The sequence below is a fragment of the Dermochelys coriacea genome, chromosome 27 (genome assembly GCF_009764565.3).
Source record: "Dermochelys coriacea isolate rDerCor1 chromosome 27, rDerCor1.pri.v4, whole genome shotgun sequence".
Taxonomy (NCBI): Eukaryota; Metazoa; Chordata; order Testudines; family Dermochelyidae; genus Dermochelys; species Dermochelys coriacea.
Window position 1 is genome coordinate 14402343 of NC_050094.1, and position 27584 is coordinate 14429926.

Genomic DNA, 27584 nt, shown 5'->3' on the forward strand with positions numbered 1-27584 from the left:
ACAGAATCTAGGAGTGCTGGTTCTCAGAACCCCCTGGTCCAATCACTAGACCACATTCCCCTCCCAGAGCCAGGCATAGAACCCAGGAGTCCTGCGCTTAATTCTATCGACTGTGCTGCCCACGAGCTATGGGAAAGTAATGCCATAGGGCCCTCACTAGCACGGGGTACATGGTAGGCCAGGGCATGGCCTAGTGGCTGAGTCCCTTACCCGTATTATGAGCCTCCAGCTGGGATGCCGAGTTCACCGTCACTTTGCAGGTGGGGCAGTAGAGGTGCTGCTTGCTTTTCTTCCCTTCCTTTTCTCGGTCAGGGGCTGAGCCGATGCTGCTGCCCGATTCAGTGGCTGGCGTCTCAGCTCCTGGCGCTGGCAAAGAGGCCAAACTGGCGGCATCCGAAGGGCCCTCTGACAGCTCCGAAACAGGCGGGGAGACCAGGGCTGGGACGCTGCCAGACAGCTCGGCTGAGGACTCCTCCAAGCTGGGTGTCAGCATAAGGCTGCTACACTCAGCGTCTGGCTCCTTCAGCCCCAGGAGGCCGTTGGCTTGAACTAGCGAAAGAGACAGAAGGGAAAGTTTTCCTTTCTTGAAAAGAATTCCTGGCTTCCAAAGAGCGACGAGGCCCCCGCCCCACCATGACATCACAGCCATGCTCTGGTCCTGCCTCACGGATTCTGATTTACCCAGGGCCTTTCCCATTAGCGCTTTTTATCTGCGACTCATCAGAACCAGCCGCGGCATAAAAGCCACGATTAGCTCCAATCCCTCCTTGGCTCCAGGGAGAGACACTCGTTCTATCGGCCTCTTCCCTCCAACACGAAAGGAAGAGCCCTCATGGGATAACTCAGCTGTTATCTGGCATGCTGAGTTCAAGCAGGAGCATTGAATGCGTCCTTTGCTACAGCAGCTATCTCTGGTTCAAAAAGCCACCCTTGGAATCAGATCAAAGAGGTTGAAGGCAGGGAGGGGGCCCTTCCCGTTGCTTTGTGCCGCAACAGAAAGATACAATGGGGCCCTCACCAGCTTCTTTGCAAGCAAGTGAAATCGGTGCTTTCCGGAGATCATAATTAATTTCTCCTGGATGCAGGTGAAAGCTGCTATGAAGAAAGGCCGTCTGTCTGTCAAGTGACTATTAGAGAGAAGGTGGGGGAGGTCAGAGCTTTTATTGGACCAACTTCTGTTGATGAGAGAGAAGCTTTTGCGTTTACACAGAGCTCTTCTTCAGCTCCATGCATCTCTTCCCTCAACCAAAGATGGGAAGGGGATGAATGTTCCTCTCCTGCTGATTAGCTGGGGAACCACTAATTGCAGAGGCAAACGTGTGCTCCTAGAACCTTCCCTCTTGTAGTTATTTGCCAGTAGCACTGGGAGGCCCCATCTGAGACTGGGCCACTTTGTGCTAACTGCAGCTCAGACCCCCTGTGCGGGGCAGGCCCTGCCATGAAGAGTTTACAGTCCCGGCCCCAGACTCAGAACAGCGTCCAAGTCAACGGGATTTAAGTGCTTCACTGAGTGGGGATTCTTTGTTGAATCGGGGCCTAAACCGACGTAGTGACAAAGGTAGCAGCGTTTACAGACAGGGGCCTGCAGCCTAGAGGGACTCACCCGGCATCACACAGGAGCCAGGAACTGAACCCACATCACCAGAGTCCAAACCAGTGCCTTCATCTCGAGTCCAGCCTTTGTCTCCAGCAGACGATTAGCTCTAGTTGACCGCGGTCTTGTACTCCCACCACCTTCCCTGTTCCCACCCTCCACCTGCATCTTCTCCCTGTTCGGACTCTGGGGCATGTACTATCTCTTCCTTCACATCTGTATTGCATCCGGCACCACGGGGCCTGATCCTGAACTGGGTGCTACCATGAACAACAACACTGGTGTAAGCACCCGGGGGCCACAGTACACGGAGCCCAGCTGGGCTGTTTCTACTGCTCCAATTCATGGACAAGAAAGCGATTGACTCTCAGGCACAAGGAGGGAAGAAAGTGCCTCTTGCTCTGGCCATCCCTGCAGTGGGGGCATTTATGACCTGGAGTTTATTGCATTACTAATCACGACCCTCTTTAGCCTGATTAGCCCCTAACAATCAATGGCTGCCCAGAGTGAGGCCACTGTAAATAACTGGCACCAGTTCAGGGCTTAATCAGCCCTTTATGATGTCTGAGGAAGGCCAAGTAATTAACAATAGAGTTGTCAGTTATGATGACAGACCCCTCCTTTTAAAGGCTGATCTGGGTCTTTTCCCCATTGTCTGCTCATTTGCAACCCTTATTCTCACCCTTCCGGCTAAGATGGGGGAGGGATAAGTGAAATGTGTGACACATCCACTAGTGGGGGACACTGACTGGAACCGGCCTTGGACTACTGCAATAGAGATTGTGGTATATATCGCCAGGCCATCAGCTGGGTGATCATTAGCGTTACGAGTGGGGAGGGTTTGGGCTTAGGGTGATTCTACACTGCAGCTGGAGGTGTCACTTCTGGCGTGGACAGATGTACACACGCTAGATCCAGCTAGTGCACTGAAAACAGCTGGGCTGGCTGCCCGAATACAGACTCAGAGCCTTGGACAGGCTGGTACTTGGGGGGCTAGCTTGTTCCCCCATGGCTATCCTGCTACATTTAGCACACTAGAGTCATGGCTAGCGGGCACAGGGCTACCTGGGCTCACAGTCACACCCCCAGCAGCAGTGTAGATGGCCCCACAGATGCCCCGAAGGGGCAGGCCGGGACACAGACACCAGTGGACCGGGAGGCAGACTGCTGTCCCAGCTGCCCACATACAGGGGTCACCAAACAGCTAATGACCCAGGCAAACCAGCCACTGAGCAATGAGGAGCCCTGCAGCCTGTTCCCAACCTTGCTGGCCTCCTGCTTGCTCATGGTGCCGTCAGTTGCCAGGCAGATGTCGTTTCTGACCCGTGCCAGCATGATGTTAATTGATATCTGGAGAGCAGTGCAGCTCCTTATCGAGCTACGTGAAGAGTATCATGCTGCTGTTCATCCCAGGGGAATTATTACTGCAAGGGATGGCACAGACTCTGCCACCTCCTGCTCCCTAAGAGCAACTGTTTGGTACAAGCTGACGGCCGAGAGCCAGGGGTGCAGGAAATCCCCTTTCTGGTGTCCGGGGCCAGGGAGGGTGGCTATGGCCATACCTGTGCTGTGGGGATCCCCGCTCACGTCCAGGGTGGCAGGGAAGTCTGCTGGGATGTCCCGGCTGGTGGCCACTGCTGTTTTCTGTTTGTTCTTCACAGCTTCTATGGCTTTGAGTCTCCGGGCGTGTTTGTGGCCTTTATAATGTGCCTCTGCCTGGTTCTAGGGAAGGGAACAGGGAGAGGTCAAGTCAGAGCACATGCAATGCTGCAACAGTGTAAGAAGGAACAGACAGACAGACAGATAGGGCTGGGGAAGAGGGGGATGAAGAAAGGAAAGGCTGTTCCGAGACCAACAGCAAGGATCCCTTGTTCTTCTGCAGCTCAGGAGCCTAACGTGCTTTGCAAACTTCTAATTAGAGCCATTTTATCTCTGTAGGTAGGTGAGCCCCCATCTAATGAGAAGTTTGTTAGGGGAGAGAAAAGAACAGCAAAGAGAAAAAATGCAACCTCAGTCTCTGGTGCAGTCTCTCTTCTGGAGAAAGCCAGGCTCAGCGCCCAGTCTGATCAGCCACTCCAAAACCTGGCAAACTCGTACCAGCACCAGGCTGTTTAAGGCATCGCATTTAGCTGCCTCTCTCTGGTCACAGGTTTACACCAGTGTCGGCAGGCGAAGCCAGACTCTCATGAGACAGAAGGAAAAAGGAGAGGGAGACGAAAGAGTAGCATAAAGTATGGAAGGAAAAGGCCACACTGGGGGTATGGGTGAGGGTTTCTCTCCTGGTGATTAGCTGGGGAACAGCTAATTGCAGAGGCAAACGTGTGCTCCTAGAATCTTCCCTCTTGTAGTTATTTGCCAGTAGCACTGGGAGGCCCCATCTGAGACTGGGCCACTTTGTGCTAACTGCAGCTCAGACTCCCTGTGCGGGGCAGGCCCTGCCATGAAGAGTTTACAGTCCTGGCCCCAGACTCAGAACAGCATCCAAGTCAACAGGATTTAAGTGCTTCACTGAGCGGGGATTCTTTGTTGAATTGGGGCCTAAACCGACATAGTGACGAAGCATCTGTGGCTGAGTGCTGGCTGCCCAGCGGGGCTTATGGGAAGGCAGCTGGGAATGTCCATCTGCCTTTAGGAGGCCCAGGTGCACTGGACCCCGCTCCCTCTTCAAGGGGCCAGTCACCGTGTGATAAGGTGATTCTCTTTCTCCAGTCCCACGCCTCATTTGCATAGATACACAGAGTTGAAGACCACAAGGGACCACTGCGATGGGCTGGTTTGGCCTCCTGCACATCACAGGCCATTACATTTCACCCAGTTCCCCCTGCATTGAACCCAGTAACTTGTATTTGACTAAAGCATCTGCCAGAAAGGTGCCAGTCTGGATCTGCAGACCCCCGGAGACAGGGAACTCACCACTGCGGGGACCTTGCTCCAACTGGTTAAAAGATAGTGCCTAATTCCTAACTGGAATGTGTCTGGCTCCAGCTTCCAGACTGTGGTCTGGTCTGCCTTTCTTGGCTAGATTCAAGAGTTCTGTGGAACCTTGCGTTTGCTTCCCAGGAAGCTCCTTACACACTGATCCAGTCACCTCTCAATCTGCATATGCTAAACAGATTGAGCCCCTGGCTTTTATCCATTGAGCTGCTCCTCATGGGGGCTCAGGAGGAAGGGGAGCTGGCTGCTGGTGCAGTGAAGCTTAGACCGAGCATCTCTCCAAACCTCAGGCTCTGGACAGTGCCTCGGGATACCTAACCTGCTCCAGATGAGCCCAGTACAGTCCCCGTCCAGGCGGGCTCCCTTTGTCCCTGGGGGTGGTGTCTGTGCTCAGGGAGAGTCCATTAACCCACAGCTGGATCCTGTGCTGGCCGTAATATCTCCACCCAGCCCGGCCTCAGCTTCCACTCCAATCCTCCCACTCCAACCAGGTTCTCGGGATGGGCCAGCCCGTCTGGGGGCTGGTGGTTTGAGGCGCAGCCCAGAGGCAAGTGAATTTCAAGGGACCCCCATGGAGCTCTGGGTTTCTGGATGAGCCCATGGTGTAAACCTGAAACCCAAAGCAAGTCCCAGGAGGCCTGGGTGGGAGGGGATTTCTTATGGAGCTCTATGACATAGAATTGCAGAGAGGACGGGGACACACACAGCATGGTCTAGGGGCAGGGCACTGGGCTCTATTCACAGCTCTGTCCCTGACCTTACCTGCTGTGTGACTCTTCCCCTAATTGTGTTGCTGTTTCTCCTCCAACCACCCTTGTGTCTGGCTTGTCGATTTAGATCCTGAGCTCTTTGGGGCAGGAGTCTTCAGGTGCTACCATGATACAAACCAGTGAATAAACAACACCAGCCGACTCAGCCCTGCCCAGTCTGACCCAGATGGAGCCCAGGGGCAGAGCCAGCCGCCTGGGATGGACATAGGCGTGAGTGACTACGGGTGGAGAAGGAGGATCTGTTACATCTGCGGGTGCCGACCAGCATCTGCTGCCAGAAGAACACGGTGCCCTGAAATCATTTGGCCTCCCCAGGGCCAGAGACCTCCAACAAGGTGAGATTTTGGAGGGGGGTGTGTTGCAAAGCTCTGGTTTCAGCCTTTCATTGAATTGCTTTGCATACAAATCGATCCAAGCTGAGGTATCATTTTGCTTCAACATCACCGCATTGCAAGGCTGAGATAAGGGCCCTTTGCTGATTAAATGCACCAAGTCACTTTCAAAAGAAGCTTTCAGGCAAAATGTCTGACTTCAGAAACACACAATAAATTTCCTGCTGTTCGGAAAAAAAACATTCGCAGGTAGGACACATCTCCCATTGTACCCTAACAGGCCTCTAACATGCAATTTCCATTCACCGTCTTCTTTCTCCCAGTGAACATTGAATAATGAAGTGCACCGCGGTGGGCGCATGCCTGCACGGCCCTGATAAAAACATACACAAAAGATAATAGCCCCAAACATTTGAGTCCTTAGCAGTTGGGGACAAGGCAGCATTGTCACCAAAAGCAACCACAATTTAGCAATTTATGGGAACTAAATCCCAAAAGAATCAAGACACTGTAGCAAAGTAGGGCAGATTAAGTTGTATGGCAATTCTGGAGGCCAATTTAGGCTGCTAGAACTTACGAGGTAGAACCAGACCCTCCAACCCCCCTCTTTACGGAGAGAGAAACGAGGATGTCCGAATTCAGAATCGATGGCAGGATACGTGGATGAAAACCCACCAAGCTCACACCAGGAAGTAGCACCTCAGTAGCAAATACAATGACGCTCCATCAGGTAAAGGAATTTAGTCAGGGCTGAATTGGAATTTAACTAGGGCTCCCAGCGCTTTGCCATCCTGTGCAGAAATCGAACCAGCGTTACAGTGTAAACTGTGAGGTGATTTTATTCCAGATGTGGCCTGGGCAGGAAGGGCAGGAGAGTACACGTGTGAGCGACAGACAGCCCGAGTGTGAAACAAGTGGGAGACAGAACAAGTGACGGGACAACAGTGCCGGAGAGACAAGAAGCATGTGCGCACGTGAGATGCGCGTGAGCATTTGGGATAGTGAGGCAGAAAGATAGTGGACATGAGTGTGTACGAGTGAGACAGAGCACAAGCATTTGTTGTGTGAGTGCATTTGGGGCTAACAGGCTGACCCTGCATTAGCCACTAGAACATGCCCTGCGAGTTACACGGCTGCAGATTCCTGCATGTTCCCAGTTAGTCAGTAATGAGGCTGTCTGAGGACACAGACAAGTCGAACTGGGACTCTGTTCTGAGCCAGCCTCCTGCAGGGTTTGTGGCTGGGGGCTGCATTGCTCCTCTGGAAGAGGCGGAGCTGTGCAGGTTCCCAGGCTAGCAGGGACTATCCACATCCCTGTGTCTGTGTGGCCTGTTCCAGCAGCTGATTGCTGAGCTGAGTGCCTCAAACTCCTCCTCAGAAATGCGCCAGGAAAGCTATCAACTGGCCTTGTTCTCTGCCCTGGGGCCATCTGCAGCAAAGCACAAGGAGGTGTGGAAGGACTGGCGTTTTCTTAGCGATCTCTCTTTGTCACACTAGCTCTGGGGTGTTGTGTTTCATGCTGCCAAAATCCTTTCCCGGTCTATGCTGCTCCCCTCCCTCAGGCTGACTATGGGACTAATTGTGGAGCGAGGCACCATGCAGTGAGAGCCAGGGGGTCAGATTCGCGGCCTTTACAGCAGGGAGGGTGGTCTAGTGAACAGGACACCAGCGGGGTGATCTGTCAGGCTGTCCCAGCCTATGGGGATAAGGGGCTACTGAAGTGCTGAGACAGAAAGTCTGCCATTCATTTTGGGAGTCGCTGGGCTTCCCTGCACGTAAGACACTAGATGGAGGATCTGGTGATTTCTTGGTGACAAATCACCTCTTTCTGCAATTAACTTGCTTCCCCTGCCCTCCAACAATCACCTTATCTCCCAGCACCACGAGGCCCTGCCCAAACACTGTGGAACCATTATGGCTTTCAATAAAGCCAAGAAACAGGGGTTTCCCCTGTAGCCTCCTGCCCTATTCCTTCATTTGGAGAAGGGAAGGAGCAAGCGTGGTAGCATGGGTCTCAACTAGCAGAAGCAGAGTATAAAGAGGCTAATTGCTCTCTCTGTAGGTGCAGGAGCCACATGGCCGCTCATTAACCCACTTTGGGTGCTGGCCAGAGGCTCAATTCTCCAGCCACACTGGCAGGGAGATTACTATTGCGTCCCCCTGTCTTTGCAACCAGCAAATCAGTATTTGTTTGGTCGGGTGCTTGTCATGCACGAGATCTAAATATTGCACGGGAAAAGGAAAGACTGGTATGGGTCGGCAGAGGGGACGCTTGGCTTTCGAGCAAACAGGCTGCAGTTAGAGTTTGACAGATGCTTTTTAAAATAAATAGAGTTTTGTTTGCAGAATTTAGGAGATTAACCTGGCTTTAAAGGGCTTGTCTACAGGGGAAGGGTACAGTTACACTGATGTAGCTACCCCGGTCTCACTGCCCACAAGGGATACGCTCATCTCAGAACAACTGTGTCTTCTTCTCAGTTTACCTCAAACCCCTTCCCAAGCCATGTAAACTAAGCCAGACAAAGGCCCTTACACCGGATTAAGAGCGTCCACATGGGGGGTTAAACCAGTCTGACTCCAGTTCCCACTGTGACGTTGCACTCCGTACGTTTTTTGGAAATAGGCTGATGAGTGTGAATATGATGCAACTGGAATATGCTTTATGCAAAGGATCTCTTGGAAGGTCTCATTACAAAGCTTGTGATCTACGGAGTGTGGTCACCCCATTTGTTTGCACGTGTTATTTTTAGGTCTGGAGTCAGGAGAATAAAAGATAAACGTGTATCACTGAGGTAAACCTATTAAGTGGAAGCCATTAAGGGTGAGTAAGAATCAGTGACCAGTACACGGTTTTGTTTACTTGCAAACCTTCCTGGGTACGTGTGGGCCAGCCCAGGGAGAATGGAGGCTGGGGTCTCGCAGGATATGTAACCATGTCATCTGATACTGGAATCCATCTTAAACCTGGTGCTTTTCCCTTTAGAAGGAGGGGTGGGGACCCAGAGACAAAAGATTCCCGCTTTGTGCCAAAGCTATAGAAGAGGGTGGGAGCAGGACAAAGAGGCTTCCAGTCATGAGAAAGCCCCTGCTTATCACCTGAGGTGTCTGCTGGAATTAACAAGGACTGTACTGGGGAAAGGATTGGGCCCAGACTAGGAAGGAGTTTAGTCTGTGAAAGAAGTTTATTGGAACATCTCTGACGGTGAGATTTACCTGTATTCAGTTTCTTAATGTATTAGGCTTAGACTTGCATGTTTTGTTTTATTTTGCTTGGTGACTTACCTTGTTCTATCTGTTATTACTTGGAACCACTTAAATTCTACTTTTTATACTTAATAAAATCATTTTTGTTTATTAGTAAAGCCAGAGTAAGTGATTAATACCTGGGGGAGCAAACAGCTGTGCATATCTCTCTATCAGTGTTAGAGAGGGCAGATAACTTATGAGTTTACCCTGTATAAGCTTTATACAGAGTAAAACGGATTTATTTGGGGTTTGGACTTGGGTGTCTGGGTGCTGGAGAGAGGTAACCTGCTGAGCAGTTTTCACTGAAAGCCTGCAGGTGATCATTTCAGCAAACAAGGAGCAGGGGAAAAGCCCACAGTAGTGGGGGGCAGATGGGGAGCTGCTGAAGGAAGGGAAATACAGAAGGAAGAACAGAGCAGACATATAGAGACAAGGAAGAGGGAGAAACCGGAAAAAGGAGGATGGGGAAGGAGGAGAAACAAATGGCTGCACAGCAGTAGCCTACAGCCGCCAAGGTGCCCTTGGTGAATGACGCCCAGCGTCAAGCGCCCAAAAATCACGAGATTGGGTTAAAGATCATGAGATTCAAAAAGACGATAAACACCAAGTGCTGATTCTTTGCCTTCTGGGTTTTGCACAGCCAAGTGTCCTAGTTCCAAGATGAAATTTTCCCATAATCCTCTGATTCCAGGCGCTACAATACCACATATTGCAAGACTCCTGATAAATCCGCCAGGGTTGGCAACACGGCCTGAATGGGACAATGCCATGATTCCTGCCAGGTTAATTACTCCCTCAGGGCCATATTCTATCCCTTGACCTCTGTGCAAGGCTCCTATCAACACCCTGGAGACTGCGCTGAGGAGCGTGGAGCCTATCCGGGCCCAGAATGACACACTGGGATTCAGCCCTCTGTGCACAACGACCGTTACAACCCTGAGCCAGAGCAAAGAGATTCGACTGGAATGAGAGTCAAGAGCTGGGCCGGTGCCAAGGTCAGTCACCTCTTCACGGAAGGTTGCAGAGTAGATCTCAGCTGGCCACAGACAGTAAGGCTGGATCTAGTCTGGCCTCCCACATGTCCCAGAGCAGAGAACCTCACCTCTGTTTGCTAGGGATCCACCCAACTTCTGCAGCATCTGATCTGACTGAGAATTTCCTTTTAAACTTCTAATCAGCTCCCCCCACAAGAGATCAGCTGGGTACAATTCATTACTGCAGGGGATGAATGAACGTGACCTTCCTCCCCTCGACAAGATGTTTGATTGATTTGGAAGAAAAGGCTAAAAAAACCCCAAGCAACCCATCCAGCACATCAGAGCTCTGCAGAGCCAAGGCGGCAAAGATTACATTCAGCTCCCGAGGAACACATACGAACTGCACGGGCTGATAAAGCAGCTTAAGTGTGCAAGCCAAGAAGCAAGGCAGCCAGAGCGGACCTGAGCGAAATGAAGAGCAGCGGAAAGACAAAGGAACAGACATGGCAGCTCCACTGTACAGAGAGGGAGGGCACAGCTGCCAGTCAGCCTCATGGAGCCGCACGTGGTGAAAGAACCAGAAGGGGGCAGGGTGGGGTGCCGAGCAACTTGGAGGGCAGCAGAGAGGGGTAAATCCACCTGCAGCACCATGTGCACAGGGTATGTGCAAGCTGCGTCTGTGCCTTGGAATGCAGCTGTGGAAATGAGCCCTCTGACGGCACCGCATATCAGAGAGGGGGCGGCAGAAAGGGAGAGAGGCTGGCTTTACAACTTGCTGCCCTTCCATAATAATAAATAATTAGCTTCTTTCATCAGTGGATCTCCAAGCTCTGTAAAGGAGGGCAGCATCACTGTCTCCATTTTACAGCTGGGGAAACTGAGGCACAAAGGGATGCAATGACTTGCCCAAGGTCACCCAACAGGCCTGTGTCAGAGCTGGGAATAGAACTCAGGTCTCCCATGTCTCAGTCCTCTGCTCAAACCACTAGGCAACACTTCCTCCCATTAAAGCTAGGGAAGCCATTGAATGCTGCAGGGCTTTCTCACTGCAGGGGGCTGGCTGTGATGAGACACACCTGAGGCCGAACCTGCCCTTTCCAGGGTGGAGAGGGGGGCATGACGCAAAGAGACAAAGTCATGATGATCAACCCTATTTTGGGAGGAACTCCTGGACCTATCACCCTTGCGTTGAAGGGGACTTAACCCAGGCCAGTTTCCATGCTACAGGGCAAATTCACCCAAGCTATAAACGGGAGCAACTCCTCTGCAAGCGCTTTCACAGTTTGTAATTGTATCTAAAACTTAATGTGTGTGGGGTTAAGAAACCCAGAAATGCCCTTGCTCTGTGCGCTGGGGAGCAGGGTGCTGGCCATTGAGGAGTTAAGCACTGGAGTTCTGACAATGTTCCTAGCCTGTTCAGAGAGCTCTGCTGGGCCTTGTCTCTACTAACAAACTTGAACCGGTTTGATGAAATGGATTTAAAACTCAATTAGTCAAATCAGTGCAAATGCCTAATGCAGATGCACTTCAATTTGTTTAACTCTGTGGTAATTTGGCTTGTGTCAGATGCCCACAAAATCAATATGAGCACAGGGGAAAGCGGTTTATATGTATGTACATTAGGCTGGGCTTTGCCCCAATGTCACTAGATCCGTTTTTAAATTGATTTCATGAAACCGGTGCATGTCAAAAGCTCCTCCATTTGCTTTTCCTCAGTGTGTGAAATCCACCCACAAGGGCCAGCTGCTGACCTAAGCACAACTGGGCTTCTGCTGTATTTGTCTAGTATAGACAAGGCCTTAGCCTTACGGGGACTGGCCTAGGCATCAGGACATTTCTTTATTCCAACTCCCTTTGAAAGACAAGAGAAATCCCCTGGGGCTTCCCTATGTCCTGAGGAACAATCCCCCCTCCCCCCCCGCGCTTTCTGCTCTCTTTCTGGATGACCTATTCTCAACGGTGCAAAGGAAGGAGAAACCTTCTGCAAGGCCAGACTGGAAATACCCCCTGCAGGTATAGACAGCAGAGCTGGCTCCTCCCTATCTAGATACTCAGCTGACCCACATTGTCATACCTCAGGCGAGCACTCATCATCACTAATGGGTTTTATCCCCCCAGCACCCCCTGGGAGATCAAGGCATATTACTCCCATTTCATGGATGGGGAACTGAGGCACAAAGTAGAGGAGGACACTTCCCAAGGTGACACGGGATTCTGTGGCAGAGCCAAGAACTGCAGCAAGGTTCCCAGAGTCCTGGTCCAGTGACCCACCCACTAAATCACCCTTCCTGAAGCCCCCGGCACAGTGGGCATCTCAGGGCAGGCAGGGCGAGCGCAAAGGGGCCCAGCTGATGTTGGTGCAGCCATAGCCAGCTGCTGCTGTTGTAGCAGCCAGAACTTCTGGGCTGGGACAGCTATGGCTCCGGACAGCCCCTCCTCGGCTATATCCCATGTAAGCTGCTGGCAATGGAGGGTCTGGCCCACTGTCCCATTTTGGGAAGGAGCCTGTTCCTTCCTTGTCTCAAGCACAAGATGGACCATCTACTGCTAAGCCCCCTCTCCCCCAGCACTGCCTGCCCCACCCCTTCCAGACACAGCTTACCGCGGAGTTGAAACGGAGGTGGCAGATGTTGCAGGAGATGAACTGCTTCTTCTTGAGTGGGGAGGGGACGCCAAAGGTGTGATTGATCACGGCCTTCTGCACGGGATCCATCTGGAAGGGGAGGGAGGGAGGGCACGTGGTTACTCGGTGCTTAATACTGTGCTTCGAATCCTTTCCTTCCTCGGCTACTGCTGACGGGCCCTGCCAATACCTAGAGTATGCAGCTCCTGGCACGTGCTGTCCTCCAGGTGTTGTCCGGGCAGAATCCAGACTTGTCCCCAGCCCCCGATGTCCAACACACCATGAGATTCTGCCCGGCAGCCCGAATGTTGCTACCTCTTATCATATTGTTACAGCAGGAGCCCCAAGAGGGCGCTGTTACACAGTCTTGCAAGATCTTTTTCTTCGCCTGCCAGCTGCGTGCAGCCTTAGAAGAAATGCTTCCTTGTTGTTCATTTTGCAATGTCAATTCATTCTTTCAGAGGAGCTGTAGCAAGCAGCAGGAGACTTTACTCCCTGCCTCAGTCTCTCCAACTAGAGCCAATTCTTGCTCTTGGGGAGCCAGGCCCTGGTGTTGGCCCCAGATTTCAGAGAGAGCGGCTGTGCCTGCATGCTGTTCGTGATCACCTCTGCTGAAGGACTAATGCACACGGTGTAACTAAAGCAAGTTGCACTAAGAAAACGTGCAGACTTTGCATCACTGGTGTCTCTCCATTGGAAACCAACCTGCAGGGCCCCACAATCTGCACTTGCTCAATATTTCTTCTCCCCCAGCCTCTGGAGCTTTCCTGCCTTCTCCTGGCTTTTGAGTAACTCGACCCCTTCCCCAGTACCAGGGAGAAATAATTTCTCTTTGTCATCATTTCACCCACAGATCTCAATGCCTCTGAGAGCTGGGAATCATAATCCCCCTTTTACAGAGGGGGCAAACAGAAACACCAAGAGTGTGTTTTCCTCACGGACACAGAGCATGTTAGTAGCAGCGCCAGGAATAGAACCCAGGAGTCCTGGCACCTAGCCCCCCAGGCTAACTGTTCAGGAATAGATCCAGGAAGCTCTCAGAGATTCTCCCTCCTCTCTGATCCCTTCTCCATTCACAACAGATGTCAATGTCGTGGATGGCAAATTATCGGTTTTAATTTGAGGTCCCCAGCTGCCCTCCTCATCAGCCCAATGAAACAGGTGCATTGCCAGGTGACTTAGCTGGAACCTCAGCCACTGAAATAAGGTCTCAGTGTTTAGACCCGGAGGCGATAAAAATGAGTCTCCAGTCATTAACCCTTTGTTTGCTGTTAATCAGTGAATAAAATTCACCCCCATGCAAGGCCAGCAGAAGACCTAAGCACTACGGGGTTTACACAGCGCCTGTACCTTGTGCTTTGCCCTCTGCGCTGCAGTAAATCTCACCCTTGTGACAACACATCGCTCTCCTCACAATGAGGTGTCGTTGTGACATCCTACAAGATGCAGACCCACCGATTGGGGTGGAGCTCAGAACAAGGAACCCTGAAAATTCCTTTCTCTGATGCCTAGTCAGCTGCCCAGCCCACAGCTAACGTATTCGCTGGGCTGCCAATTTTGGGAGCACTTTGACAGGTTGGTGCCATTGGGATCTAGGCTGAATTGTTCACTTGCCAGGAACAATGTACTGGGAGGGGAATCCTCCCAGATGTGCTCTGGGCCAGCTCACAATCTCTCTGTGCTTCAGGTCCCTATCTGTAAAGTGGGGCTAGTGACCCTTCCACCCCCTTGTCTGACTTGTCTATTTAGCTCGTAAGTACTTTGGGGCAGGCACTGGCTTCCTCTACGGGTAAGGAAAGCGCCTAGCACCAGCCAATCTCAATTGGGGCCTGCACTATAAGAAGTCATTTACTTTTCATGCTGTATCAAACTATTATCACAATTATTCGGTAAAATTTTTTTATTGGCCGAGGAATCCCCTCGCCCCTGGTATTCCACAGGGCGCATGCACTTGCTCTGCACAGAACTAGAACAACTCCAGCTATTTGTAATGGGCTGTGTCTTTCTGAGACGATTCATCAAAGGGCAGAGGTTCTGAGATGAGGCAGGCGCACACAGACCAACGATAGCCCTCAGTGGGTTTGTCTCTCCCTGACGCTCAGCGTCATTTTATTCCTCAGCCGAAGTGGTAAACTTATTCGAAAGCCATAATTGCTTTAAGCAAAATGCAAAAGGGGGAAAAATAAGAATAATCTCTTTGTTGGAGTGAAGCTATAATCTATAATGCAAGGATTGTTCCACTACCTGGAGACATAGGAAGATTATCTTATCTGTGTCCTGCTGTCAGTGGAGCCTTGGGTTTTTAGGCGATCGTATTTCTCTGCAAAGCTATTTAGTCGCAGAGACAGGTGCATCAGTCTTCAGGGCACATGCCTGGACAACAGAGCCATTATCAAGACCCCAAATTCCATTCCAGGAGTGAACAGAATGGTAATATCGAGTGATTAATGAAGTGCCTGTTTGCGATGAAATTTTACTCACTTATCTGGAATATAAATGAAGAGGCATTTGGGTTGTGATGGGGGAACCAGAGGCCTCTAGCGATGACAAAGACGCAGCTCCACCTCTGACAAGGAACATTGCCGTACACTCACAGCAGCACCCCCACAGTGCAAACAAGGAGGAATCTTTCTCCTCCATGCAGTGCTGCATCAAGGTGCAGTGTCCACGCTGTTCCCTTTCCGGAATGGCCCCCCAGCATTTTAACTGGTAGCTGCTGCTCTTCTGTATTTAAGAAGCTCATCCCCCATGTCTAGCACCTCAGGAGGGAGCCAAGAACTGGAGATGTCAGGAGGAAGGTGGAGTGGAATTTACAGATCTAAGAAGATGCCATGGGTGGGAAGTTCAAGAAGGAAACAGATAGTTCTTGGGTTTGGTGGTTCTAGGCAGCAGTGCCCATAATTAACTCAGGAAAGATGGATGGGCTTGGGTTGAGGCATCCTGAGATCTGAGTTCCCATTTCTGCCATTGACTAGGCAATTCACAGAACCTCTCTCTGCCCCAGCTCTTCAACTGGAAAAATGTAATAACCCTTCTGCTGCCTGGCCCAGTAGGACTGCGAGCTCCTGAGGGCAGGGCCCATCTCTCACGATGGGGCTGTGCGGCACCCAGCCCCATGGGGCCCTGATCTTGGTTGGAGACTCTAGTTGCTACCATAACACACAACACAACAACCACAAATCACAGCCGAGGATTTCACAGACATTTAGTAGAGTTCCAGGAATGTGACAGATGCCCTGGAAAAATGTCGCACCCTCAGAGCCGTATTTCGGTCAACCCGACCCCTTCTGTAAATGTGGCTGGATCAGCAGAAAAATTCTCTAGCTACCTCGGAGAGGTGGATTAACTCCAGGGATGGAAAAACCCCTTCTGTAGGAAGCGTCTGCGCTATAGCAGTCCAGCTGCAGAGACAGTGCCGAAGTGACGGAGTCTAGACACGGCCTCAAGATCTTCCACCAGTAAAAAAAGGTTGGATCCAAAAGCATGCGTGTGCGAGCGCACAAGTGTGCCTACTGGCCCTGCACTGGTTGGGGGAAAATGGGGAATATTTAAGAGTCTGTGAATGAAACAGATTCTTCCCTCCCATCAATTTAAAATGCCCATGTGAGAGTGTAGTGTCCAAGCCTGTGTTAGACGTGGAATAGACCAAGACACAGTTCAGAATACAGTTTGGAGGTTGTTACTAGGGTGGCTGAAATATACCTAGTTTTTTGTGTTTTTCTTTAGAAAGAAACAAAATATTGTTATTCCGGGGAAAGTTTTTTGCTGTAATATTCCATTTTTCCATTGAAACGTAACCCAAAATTTGTTGCTGTCGCTCTTCCCCCCTTTCCACTCCTTTTTTCACTGGAAAAGCAGGAATACGGAAAAACTGAAAACATGACACTGAATTTTAAAAATTCAAATCAAAATTTTTGTTTCATTCTGATGAAAAATAGGAACAGTTTGAACAAGCCAAGCATTTGCACAAAAAGTTTTTGAATTGTTCAAAATGCCATTGTTTGGAGGGGAAAAACAGCTCAACCTTTTAATGACAAAATTTCAGCCAGCTGCAGGCATCACACATATGTCCTGCCATATGTATGCAAGGAAGGCTGGTTTTGTGGTTAATGCTCCAAACTGGGCACCAGGACTCCTGGGTTCTATTCCCAGCTCTCCCACTGATTTGCTGCAAGTCACTTCCTCTATCTGTGCCTCAGTTTCCCGCACTGTAAAATGGGGATAGTGACACTGCCCTGCCTCAGAGAAGAGCTGAGCTGTGGAAATTCATCAATGACTGATAGAAACATGGAGACTTGGGGCCAGAAGGTGGGCAAATGATTATTATTTTTATTATAAAAGTACCAGATTTTTGATGCCTGGTCAAGCTTTAGGCCAGACTCCCAGTGGGTTTAAATGGGCATTTTTCCATCGACTCCAAGAGAGCTACACTCACTGAGACCAGCAGAGCAGCTGAGAGACAGGCTCAGGGGGCACTTGTTAAAGATTGTTCAACTATTTAATCAGATGGATTAATAGCAAAGGGGAAAAAAATCCAACCCATGGGGAGAACAGATCTGATTGGCTCTTTATTACTACACTGAACCTTCTGAGGGGGCGGTGATGAGATGCAGGCTTCACACCACGGAGACAAAAAGGTACTAGACAATTTGGTATTTTAATGATCAAGGGTCCTTGATGCTACGTGCTAGAGGTTTACACGCCTATTAATTAACGCTAAATTACAGCCTCTCAGAAAGCTTCGCTTTCCATTTTGGACTCTTCCTATAAAGTATCCTCCATTAATGTCAAAACCACAGGACATTTTAACTATCCACTCAATTTTTATTCAGTTCATATTCTCTTTAATAGCGCTAGTCCGTCATGAATTCATTCAGCATCTGGGGATGGGCCCTAGCTGCCTCTCTAACCCTTTGAAGCCCCAGTCTGCAGCCATGAAGGGGCAATTAAAGAAAAGTTACCCCCTCCCCAGATGGATTTTTAAACTACTCGTTTAAGGAGATGAAACGGACAACCCGTTTCCCAGCAGATTGGGTCTTCACACTGTTCTACAACCACTTCTTCATCATGCTCTTTTCTGGTGTCTTCCCATCACCCATCACGTGATCTTCTGCCCTCACTGGCTGGGTTCTTTGAGAGTAACAGAGGAGTAGCATATCCCAAAGTCATTACTTCACATTCCCAGACATCTCTGGGAAAGTCACAGGGCTCTTGGCAGTTCTGAGTATCGGCTGCACAACAGATATTCGCCTGAGCTTTCCGTTCTATTCCTTAAGACACACAGTCTCCTACACGTCCTACCAGGTAACTCCCTGCCTCACTGGATCTATGTCATATGAGAAATGACTAATAAATGACCCTGCAGTAAAGTTCTGTTATACAGAGGCACTAGGGGGTAGGACTCTTGGGTTCCACTCCCAGTTCTGACAACAATTTCCTATGTGTCCCAGGGCAAGTCACTTCCAAATCTGCTCTTGTGCAGAAGAGGCCAGTGTGGATTACCTACAGCCTAGGTTAAACGAGCCTGAAAACGCCTTGTACTGTGCAGGGAGCTGGATTTCAGAGGGGATAAGCACCCACAACTGCCACTGACACCAGCTGCGGCTACTCAGGACCACTCCAGATCAGGCCTGTTAACCCCTTGGCTTTGGACTGCCCCATCTGTAAAATGGTGGCAACAACATCCAGGCTCCTGTGGGTATTTAAGAGTTTGTTAAGTGGTTTGATTCATAGATCGCTAGAGTGCAAGGCCGGATCATTGGGATCATCTAGTCTGGCCCCAGAACGTCCCCAGACTAATCCCTAGAGCAGAGCTTTCAGAAAAACAGCTACTCTTGATTTTAAAACAGTCAGTGACGGAGGATCCTCCACGATCCCTGGGTAGTTACTCTCACTGTTCAAATTTTCAGTTTACTTTCAGTCTGAATTTGTCTAGTTTCAACTCGCAGCCATTGGATCACGTTAGACCTTCCTCTGCTAGAGTGATGAGCCCGTTATTACTTATTTGTTCCCTAGATAGGTGCTTATAGACGGTAATCAACTCACCCCTCCTCTTTGTTCAGATAAATAGATTGAGCTCTTTGAGTCTATCCCTGTAAGGCAGGTTTTCTTATTCTCATGGCGCTTCTCTGACCCCTCTCCAATTTATCAACCTCCTTCTTGAATCGTGGGCACCAGAACTGGACACAGGGTTCCAGCAGCGGTCACACCAGTGCTGAACACAGAGGTTAAATAATCTCTCTACACCCAGCCAACATTCACCTGGTTATGCATCCCAGGATTGCACTAACTTTTTTGAGCACACCATCACACGGAGCTCTTAAGTTTGAGGCTCATAGGGGTGGCTTCTTCTCCTCTCCCCGATGGCAAGTACCTTTGAGCGCTGTATGTTCACTGGATGCTGCTCCCATCACTATTCATCTGTACAGAGTAACACCTATAGGGAAGGTGTTACACAGTCTGTGCAGGGCAACCCATATGATCCATCATCTCTAATGTGGGGCTCACTGCAATAAGCCATTCTGCCCCTGCACCGGGCCCGGGGAGCGGCTCTGAACTGGCAACTCCAAAGGGATAAACATGCTTGGAGCAAGGGAGCTTCCATCTCGTTTCAAAAGACCTTGTTTCCAGACATGAAGTTTGGAAAGTGCGGCATGAAACCACTGCCTCGGCCATCCCCGCAGCCGCTGCCACATCCCATCCAACGCTGAGTGAGATCAGACCCAACTGATGTCTCTTGCTAACTCATTTAATTGTTTTGGACACAGAGATGCAAAGATTTCCCAGAATGCTGGGACACAGGTCCTGCTCTCGGGTTACATGAAGCTGTTTGCAGCAGTAAGTCCCATATGTACTTTGGGATGCCATCTGTCCCTTCCCTCCATCAACTTACACTAGTCACATAGCCTCTATTACTGAGGCTCGGAGCATTTCACAATCTTTTATACACATTGATCCTCCCCAACCCTCCTGGGGAGGCAGGGAGTGCTGGTCACCCTCATTTTACAGATGGGGGACTGAAGGACTAGTCCAGGGAATTGGACCTGGGTCTCCCAAGTCTCTGCCTCGCACTCTAACCACTGGGCCATCCCCACCTTTAGACTCCTTCACAACAATAAACACTTAACTTACATCTAGTGCTATCACTTCGCTGTGCAAACACTCATTCGTTCATCTGTGCAACGCCCTGGGGAAGTAGGCCAGCCAGAATGAGCCCCATGTTACAGATGGAGAAACTGAGGTACAGAGAAGCAAGGAGACTTCCCTCCTCATAGTCAGAACTGGGAAGTGAACCCAGGAGCCATGGCTCTTAGACCCCTGGAACAAACCTCAAGACAACACTCCACTCTAAAGCCAAGAGTTATTGCAGCTGCAGATTCTGAGGGTTTCACAGCTGTTTCACCCTCACCATTTCTTGTATTCAAAAGTCAAATCTAATGTTGAGTTTTGAAAAGGCGTTCGGCAGTGGGCCATGCAGTGCATAGCTGTTGTGTGGAGCCTGTCCGCTCCAGTCACCCGCCTGCACTGCAGATATCGAATGACACTCTGTCTCTGCATCTCTTTGTTCCATCAAGCAGATCTGCAGAGAACAGTGTGTTTTTAGCACACAGAGAACTTTGCTAGAAGCACAAAACGACTTCTTTCGGTGGGTGACGCTGACTGGTTCCGACACTTTGATGCCACCTGAGAATTCTTGTGCTTCTACTTAAAAAGAACTTTCCTCCAACTTCTGCAGCTGCAGACATTGGACGGGAAAAGCCCTGACATAACCCTGACTAGTCTCCTCCCACAGATGAGTGCTGGATTTACCCCCTACAATCTATTCTGTATGGCACCAAGAACACCTTTGAAAAAGTAAAATGTGACATGATGTACTTGTCCTGGCCTATGCTTAATACAGCTCTGCTGAAGGATTTCTGCATTGAGAGCGTACGTACCAATTCCCAGGGCTCAGGAGTGTCTGGTCTGATGTGATTTTCATTTACAGATTCCAGCAGAATTAATTGGAATGCATCAGGAGTCTTCTGTCCCCATCTCCAGAGAGAACTCACACGAAAGCAGAGAGCCGATTCTGGGTACAGTGCATCCAGAGAGCAAATGTCTCTGCTTTATAGTCAATTCCTATTGACTCAAATTACTCAATTTATCCCCGGGATGTTCTTCTTGATATAAATAGAGATCTCCTCGTTGAACTTCCTGCCAGCCACCGAGGTCAGAAATGGGAATTCAGAGGGACAGCGTCAGTTTGGACTGTGCCTTCTGGTACTGCGGTTTTGCAAGACACTGTTAGATTTTGGGGATCTCAATGCAGTCACAGCCAGAGATGCCTCCTGAACACGATCCGCAGTCTCTTTGTTATACTGGTTTTTTGCTCTAAGGAGCAAGAGCGCGCAGCTCGGCAGGATTTGCTTTGCTCCAGAGTAGAACATCTGCTGGGTTCATGAGAGTCTTGTGACCTGCCCAGCATGCAAAGGATTGAGCTCTGCAGTAACAAGCAACTCTTCCTCAATGCTGTTCCAGTGGGGTGGGGGTGACTATTACAGAACATTTCACGGGCCGGAGCAGGAGCAGGGCCAGCACATGGGCTTGGGGTCAGAAGGTGCAAGTTCACTGACATGAGTGGAGTTGCTCTCTCCTTGCACCAGCTCTGAATATGACCCAGCGTAGCTGGAAATCTGAAATCTAAAGGACGAACAGCTTTTCTTTCTTCCCTTAGCGTATACTTGAGGCTCAGCAGCCAGATGGACTCGCTGAGCTCTCGGCATGGCAGATTAGATGGGAGATAAGAGAACACCAGGCTGACTTTCCCTGGTGCAGTGAAGCAATAAATGGAGGCTGGAGTCCAGCAGCCCTCCAAGAAAAGGCCTTTGCTGTCATCCTCTGTAAAGCCGCCTGCCTAGATGGGGCCTCTGAACTTTCTGCCCCCCCGCCCCCTTGTCGGTGCTTCATCCCTCACTTCCTCCGTGTGGCCAAATTCCTCCTTATTCCTGCTGCAACCAGGTCCTGCCTCAACTCCTGCAATGCCAGCCTGAGGGCTTCTTCAGATGCTGCTCTGCAGCTGGGACGTCTCAGACACTCCAGGAAGCCAGACCGGTTCCAATCATAGGTCCTGTCGCTCCACTCACTTCCTCAACCTCCCCCATGCATGGAGGGAGCAGGCTGTTTAAGGGCAGCGCAAGAAGGAGGTAACAAGGATTCCCCCTGCCCGGCCCAAGGACTATCACACTGGACGCTTCCACACAGAAGCTCCTGAAGCCTATGACACCTTCTGTCAGGCCCAGAGGAGCAGCCCTACTCACATTACTCAATAGGGGTCTATGCGCCCTGTAGCGGACATGTCTGCTCCGGCTAAGCAGTAACTGCAGGAGGCGTGGAAGCCATCCCATGTGCTGCGTCAGCACTAGGCTGATGCGCCACTTAAATCCCACGTAAAGGCTCAAGTCTGCGAGGTGCTGGGCACCCGCCATGGCCCCGACCCAGAAAATGGCTCCAAAGTCAGGGTATGCTTAAGAGCTTTGCTGGATCGAGGCCAGAATGTGCCGCACCTTGCAGGATCCAGCCTGGAGGATCCCATAGGCCCTGTGCTGAGTCTCTGCACTGGCATGAACTTGACCCAGAAAAGGGCTGAAAATCACTTTAAATCTGACACCTGCCCAAGCTGAAGGCTCAGCCTTGCTGAGCTGGGAACCCGGCTGCCGTTTCTGCTGCACGCTGCAGTAGGCCTGCTCCAGAGGCTAGCTCCTCCCTGGAACAATTTCCTCCTGCTGGATGGTGCAGAAGATTTTCCACCATTCTGTTCTGTAGTGAGTGCGGTGCTGGGTCCGGGAGTGAGCTGAGGTCCCTGCAGCCTGGACTCCTCGTTTCACAGAGGAGGGACAAAGCAGGCGGAGAGAGGGCATGCCTCTACTAGTCCTGATCCCTGCCTCAGAGAGACCCTCTCCAAAGGGCCAGGGGAGCTGAGTCACTACAGCCGCATCAGGCACAGGTCAGGTGGGAACGACTTTCACCAACTCCCAGCCAGGGCTGGATTTGAACGGGTCCTCCAGTGGTACAAGATTTCCATTGAGCGCAGGTTCCCACTGTGCTTATAGCTACTTACGCCCTTCTCCCTCAACCCACTCCTGGCAGAACTTGCGAGAAAACATCTTGGGGTCAGAAGCACAGCTGATCATGAGTCCTTGTTTCCCCCTGAGGCTCTGCAAACTTTCAACCAGACCAGAAAAGTCCCTGCACAAATACACACACACATGGCAAATTGCTCAAGAGCTTAGCGTGATCCTATCTCAGCCAGGTGTGGAGCAACTGTCTCTGCTGAGCGAAGGGACCTCGCAGAGGTGAGCCCACCACCAAAGCCCTTCCTGCCAGAAGGGCAGTGGAATGTCACTGGCTCATGTTGCAGGCGGGGATGGTGTTTCAAGCAAACACAGGGGAAAGGAATTTTCAAAAGTTTCATTTAAAAACAAAACAACAACATGACAACAGGACACGTGCCTGGGGGAGGTGGGAGAGCCAGCCAAGGAGCATAAGGATCAGTTTAACTGCTGGCTCCGATTGCTCAAAAAAGGAACACGGGCAAAAATGGCTGTTAATAGCATCAGCAAAACCATCTTCTACTGTAACCCGACATTCTAGCCCAGGAGAGAGAGGGGCTAAAGCTGGGATTTTAAAGGAGCCCATGGGAGTTTGGGGCTTGAATCCCAAAGTTAGTGGGAGTTGGGAGGCTACCCCCCCCCAACATCTTTGAAAATCTTCCCCTAAATAAGCAGCAATAATCACGTGCACTTCCATAGCATGTGTCATCCCTGGACGGCAAAGTAATTTACAAGAGGAAGGGCAGTGTCGCCCCCTCTGCCTAGGAGAGGGGGAATGAGGCACAGCGAGGTTCAGAATCCACCCGTGTTGTCAAACTCAGAGGCCTAAAGGTGCCTAAGTAGCCACATGAGTGCAGCTTAATTTTCAGCTTTGCTGAGCGCTCAGAGCTCCCAGGGAAGTGAAGATTTCAGTGAGTAACTTTAATAGGTTACACAGCCCGAAGGAACCACTGCGACGATCTAGTCTGACCTCCTGCATAGCACGGGCCAGAGCACGGCCCTGGAGTCATTCCCCTTTTGGCCGACATGTTTGCAAAGTTTGGTCTAACTGACTTGCCCATGTTCACCCAGCAAACTGGGGCAGAGTCCGGAACAGATCTCAGGTCTTCTGTCTCTGTACTCAGCCCGTTAGACCACAACGTTTCCTCTTCAAAGAGGTGATTCACCAAGTCTTTGTATTTCTAATGTCTTCTATTCCATCAAGTCAGAGATGTAAAAGACCTACTAGGACAGGTCAAGTCTGTCTCCCAGCAAATCAGGACAGAGTCTCCAATGGAGGATGCAAAATTGGGATTGGCTCTCTTTCATGCTGTCCTCCAAGCACCGACTCACTTTCTCAGCTGCCCTATGGATGTCCATTCACATGCTGCATCCCCATTGAATCCCATGGGCCACCACTGCAAACACCAGCCCAGATTCTTCCTTACAGCTGGCTGGCAAATTATTCCCCCCCCCCATGAAAAGTTTTAATAAAAAAACGCAATGGTTTTTGACAAAAAAATGTGTAATTGAAAATTTTCTTACAAAATCCAAATATTTAAAAGCAACTTTGTTCTGGGGCGGGGGTGTGGGGGGAGAATGTGAAAATCTCCATTTAGTTGAAAAAGTCATTTTCCAATGGAAAAAAGGTTTAAATGGAAATTTTTTGCAACCAGCTACAGGAAGAGGCCCCTGAAATTCCCTGATGGTTAAGGGGCAAAGGAGGAGGAGATTAGAAGCCTGAGACATTATTATATAAGTATCACATAACCGAGGCCTGGGCTCGCCTGCAGATTGACCTTGACATTAGTAAGCTAACAAGAGACATTATGCAATGAGCAAAGCAGGACTGACAACAAAACCTGGATAGATGGCAGCTGACAGATTCCTTGTACCCTTAGGTGCTCTTTTCTGTGTTTAAACTCATAAAACTACCCTCCAAAGCTACTTTATTGCAATTGATTCTGGGAGCAAAACACAATTGATCTTAGTCGAAATGAAGCATTTTAAAAATGTCTGTTTATAATAGAGATGAATGGAGCCTTGTGGGATTGATCTCGGATGCACCCGTTTCAAAAGAAGATGCGTGTCTCCTTGATCAGTGTCAGAGCCCTCCTCCCTCTGCAGCAATAGACCCACTGAGCGCTCTCATCCAGAGTTTTGCAAATGCGCTATCCTTCAGGTTAAGAGTGACACGTGCACTAATTGGCGTGGGTAGTTTCTCGCTCAGAAGATCCCTTTAGCAACCCAGGAAATTAGCTGGGCTGGTGCGGAGAGTGGTGAACCTGTGATTGGTAGCGAATAGAACAATAAGGGCTCTACGTGAGAAGGAATTTACAGGACAATGGGATTAATAAAAACAAGGAAGCCTGGGTCAATGGGTAGGGCACTGAGTTGGGACACAGGAGATCTGGGTTCTGTCCCCTGCTCTGCCATTAATGTGTTGTGTGACCGTGAACAAGTCATGCTGCCTGTTGCCCTTTCTGTGACCCATTCAATACCATCTGGCACAGAACTTTGCCAGTCACGGTTAAAGGCAAACGGGCACCTTCGGTCTGGGCACCCAGGTATCTGATTCAGCCAAGTGTGTATTCAGGTGGGGGTCAGGCTTTCACAAGGATCCAGCTCCCATTGCTCTTGGCAGGAGCTGCTGAATTGTCAATCTGACCGGAACTGTGGGAGTTTAGCGCTTCTAAAAACAGCAGGTGCCCAGAGGCGAAACCCTGCCGGGAAGGGAGCCCAGCTCCCTCCAAAGCCAGATTCCCAGCATCTTCCAGGATTGATGCCCTGAGTCCATCTGTGCTCACCTAGAGCGACTGGCATCATGACCCAACCAACAGTTATTCCCTGGCTAACGTGCTGCTTTTCATCACATCCTCATTTTTAGAATATTCCTTCCCCACTCCCTGAACATGGAAAGCACTTGACAGGGTTATGTTGTGAGCAGTGACGGGTTGTCTGTCCTTGCTGGCATCCTGCCCCCCCGTACCCTTGAGCTGCTGCATTTCAGATGCGGAAGCACGGATCTCACCCATTCCAGCCTGAAAGTTCTTTGAGCCCTGCAATAACTCACCGTGTTGAAGTTGGGGAACAGGTTGAGTGGGGACGTCCCACTGATTCTAAAGGTCAGGAAGTGCTTGATGTCCAGTGGCGGGTGTAGGGGTCGCCCAGGAATAGACAGCGATGCTAGGAGGGGGCTGCTGTGCCCAGATGGACCTACGGAGCGAGGGAAGGAGACACAACGTTGAGATTTTTCTTAATTAAATCCCCTAGAAAAGGGCAAATGCTGACTCTGAAATTTTGAATTAAAATGGTGTTTTGGCTTTTTGTTTTAAATAAATGAAATTACATGATACTGACATGAAGAGGGAAATTTTTTGCCTTGAATTGGTTCAAAATGTCTCACAAGGAAACGGAAACATTTCAAACCACCGTCTTTTTGCTTTAAATTTCTCATGTTAAAATCCCAGTTTTCCCAACTAGCTCTAATAACCTTCACAATGCCCACCGAGAAATCCTGGGTCCTCACTCCCTCCAAGGGGATTCTGGGTAGGCACAGGGGAGTGCTCTCGCAGATCCTGAGGCAGGCTGGGGCCTCTGATTGTAGGCTGCTTGGGGCAGGGACCTGGACTTTTTTTGAGTCTTATACAACTCCAAGCACACGGACACTTAAAACTCTAGAGCCAACATGGTAAGAAAAGCAATGTAGACGCAGAGGCAGTAGCTAGACAAGCGAGTCACAGGGGAGGAGGGAGGTATACCTCCCCTGGCTAGGAGATTATGCTAAGATTGTCAAAGGAGTTTGACTTCCAGGGGGTTTTGAATGCCTCATCTGAGCTTTAGGCACTGGGGAACAGCCTCAATTCTCCTCCGCCACTAGCTAGGGTTAGAAATACAGCTGATGGTGTGCGCCTGCTGCCTCTCCCCACCAGCCCTCCCTGATGGCTTACTAGCATCTATAATAGAAACACCCACATCCCGAGCCCCACGAATCAGTTCCCCAGGCTGCTGCACACCTTCCCCAGCAAATTAACGGTGAGCACTGGTGTGTGATCTAAAAATAGTCTGAAGTAAATAAAAATTTTTTTGTAGGAACTGGGGAAAACCGAATCGGTTCTAAGCAGCCAGAGGTTCTTCTGGAACCTGAGCAGAAACTGGATTTCAATAACCAGATCTGAGCAGAAAGACAAATGTCACATGGCATCAAAATCAAAGTCACTGCCCCTCACCCGTCGAATCTGCTTTTCCTCCCTTTGCTTTGCCTGCTACTTTCGTTCCTTTTCAGCAGCTGTAAGGCGGAGGTTCTGAGTGCGGCTTAAGGCACAGTGCACGGGACCTCCCCATGCCACCCTGGTGGGAGGCTTTGCTGGGAATACAGCTGGAGCAGGGCTGGTAATTCCACTTATTCCTTGTGTGGCCGCTCGGCCCAGAGAGCACCTGGGTTTGAGCACGAAAGGGGAAGGGGTGTGAAGACTTTAAGGAGCCCGGATTTCCAAACTCTGTGCAGATGAGCTAAGGGAACCGACCCCAGGAGTTATGGAAAACTGATGTAACAGATCCGCTGGGCCTGATCCTCAGTGCCATGGCTGCTGTGCTGGGGGCATGGACGATATGGGGCAGAGGGCTGAGATGACGTCTTCCCACCCTCTGCCCTGGCTGCTGTAAGTCAGAGCAGCGTCAGGGCTGCTCTAACATCGCTCTGCTCCCCTGGAGACCCGATAACAGTGATCGCACAATTCCCTCCTGCCACGTCCCTGAGCTGTGCCCTAGGCCAGCAGCGGGGAGCAGGGCAGATGTACAGCCCTGATGCCACCAGGGGAGCCCCCCTGTGCAGAGATGATTCTCAGGCCCCCCCTTTGCAAGGTCCCTTCAAACACCCAAACTGCTCTGGCAGCAAAGAGGGGTCACAGCGCTAGCCAGGATCCGGCTCCCTGATGCGAACGGGTGAGGCGGGTAGGGCTCGGTCAAAGCAACCTGGGAACTTCACTCTCCTAAACACACAGGGGGCCCCTTCAGGCTCAGTGCTGGGGAGTCCCTT

At 50.4% G+C, this 27584-nt stretch overlaps 1 protein-coding gene across 7 annotated transcripts in view; it reads right to left on the reverse strand.

Moving 5' to 3' along the window:
• The window catches only part of ZNF385C (zinc finger protein 385C), a 191387-nt gene that overhangs the window by 11632 nt on the left and 152171 nt on the right, over positions 1-27584 (reverse strand). For 6 of the 7 annotated variants that reach the window (XM_038385466.2, XM_038385465.2, XM_038385467.2 and 3 more), the window contains 4 exons: positions 25620-25762; positions 12456-12566; positions 3157-3316; positions 211-549 (listed from right to left, as the gene is read on the reverse strand). In XM_038385466.2, coding sequence (XP_038241394.1) covers positions 211-549; positions 3157-3316; positions 12456-12566; positions 25620-25762 — 753 coding nt within the window. The remainder of the gene's footprint in view (positions 1-210; positions 550-3156; positions 3317-12455; positions 12567-25619; positions 25763-27584) is intronic. The other variant, XM_043503524.1, reaches the window with a different exon arrangement.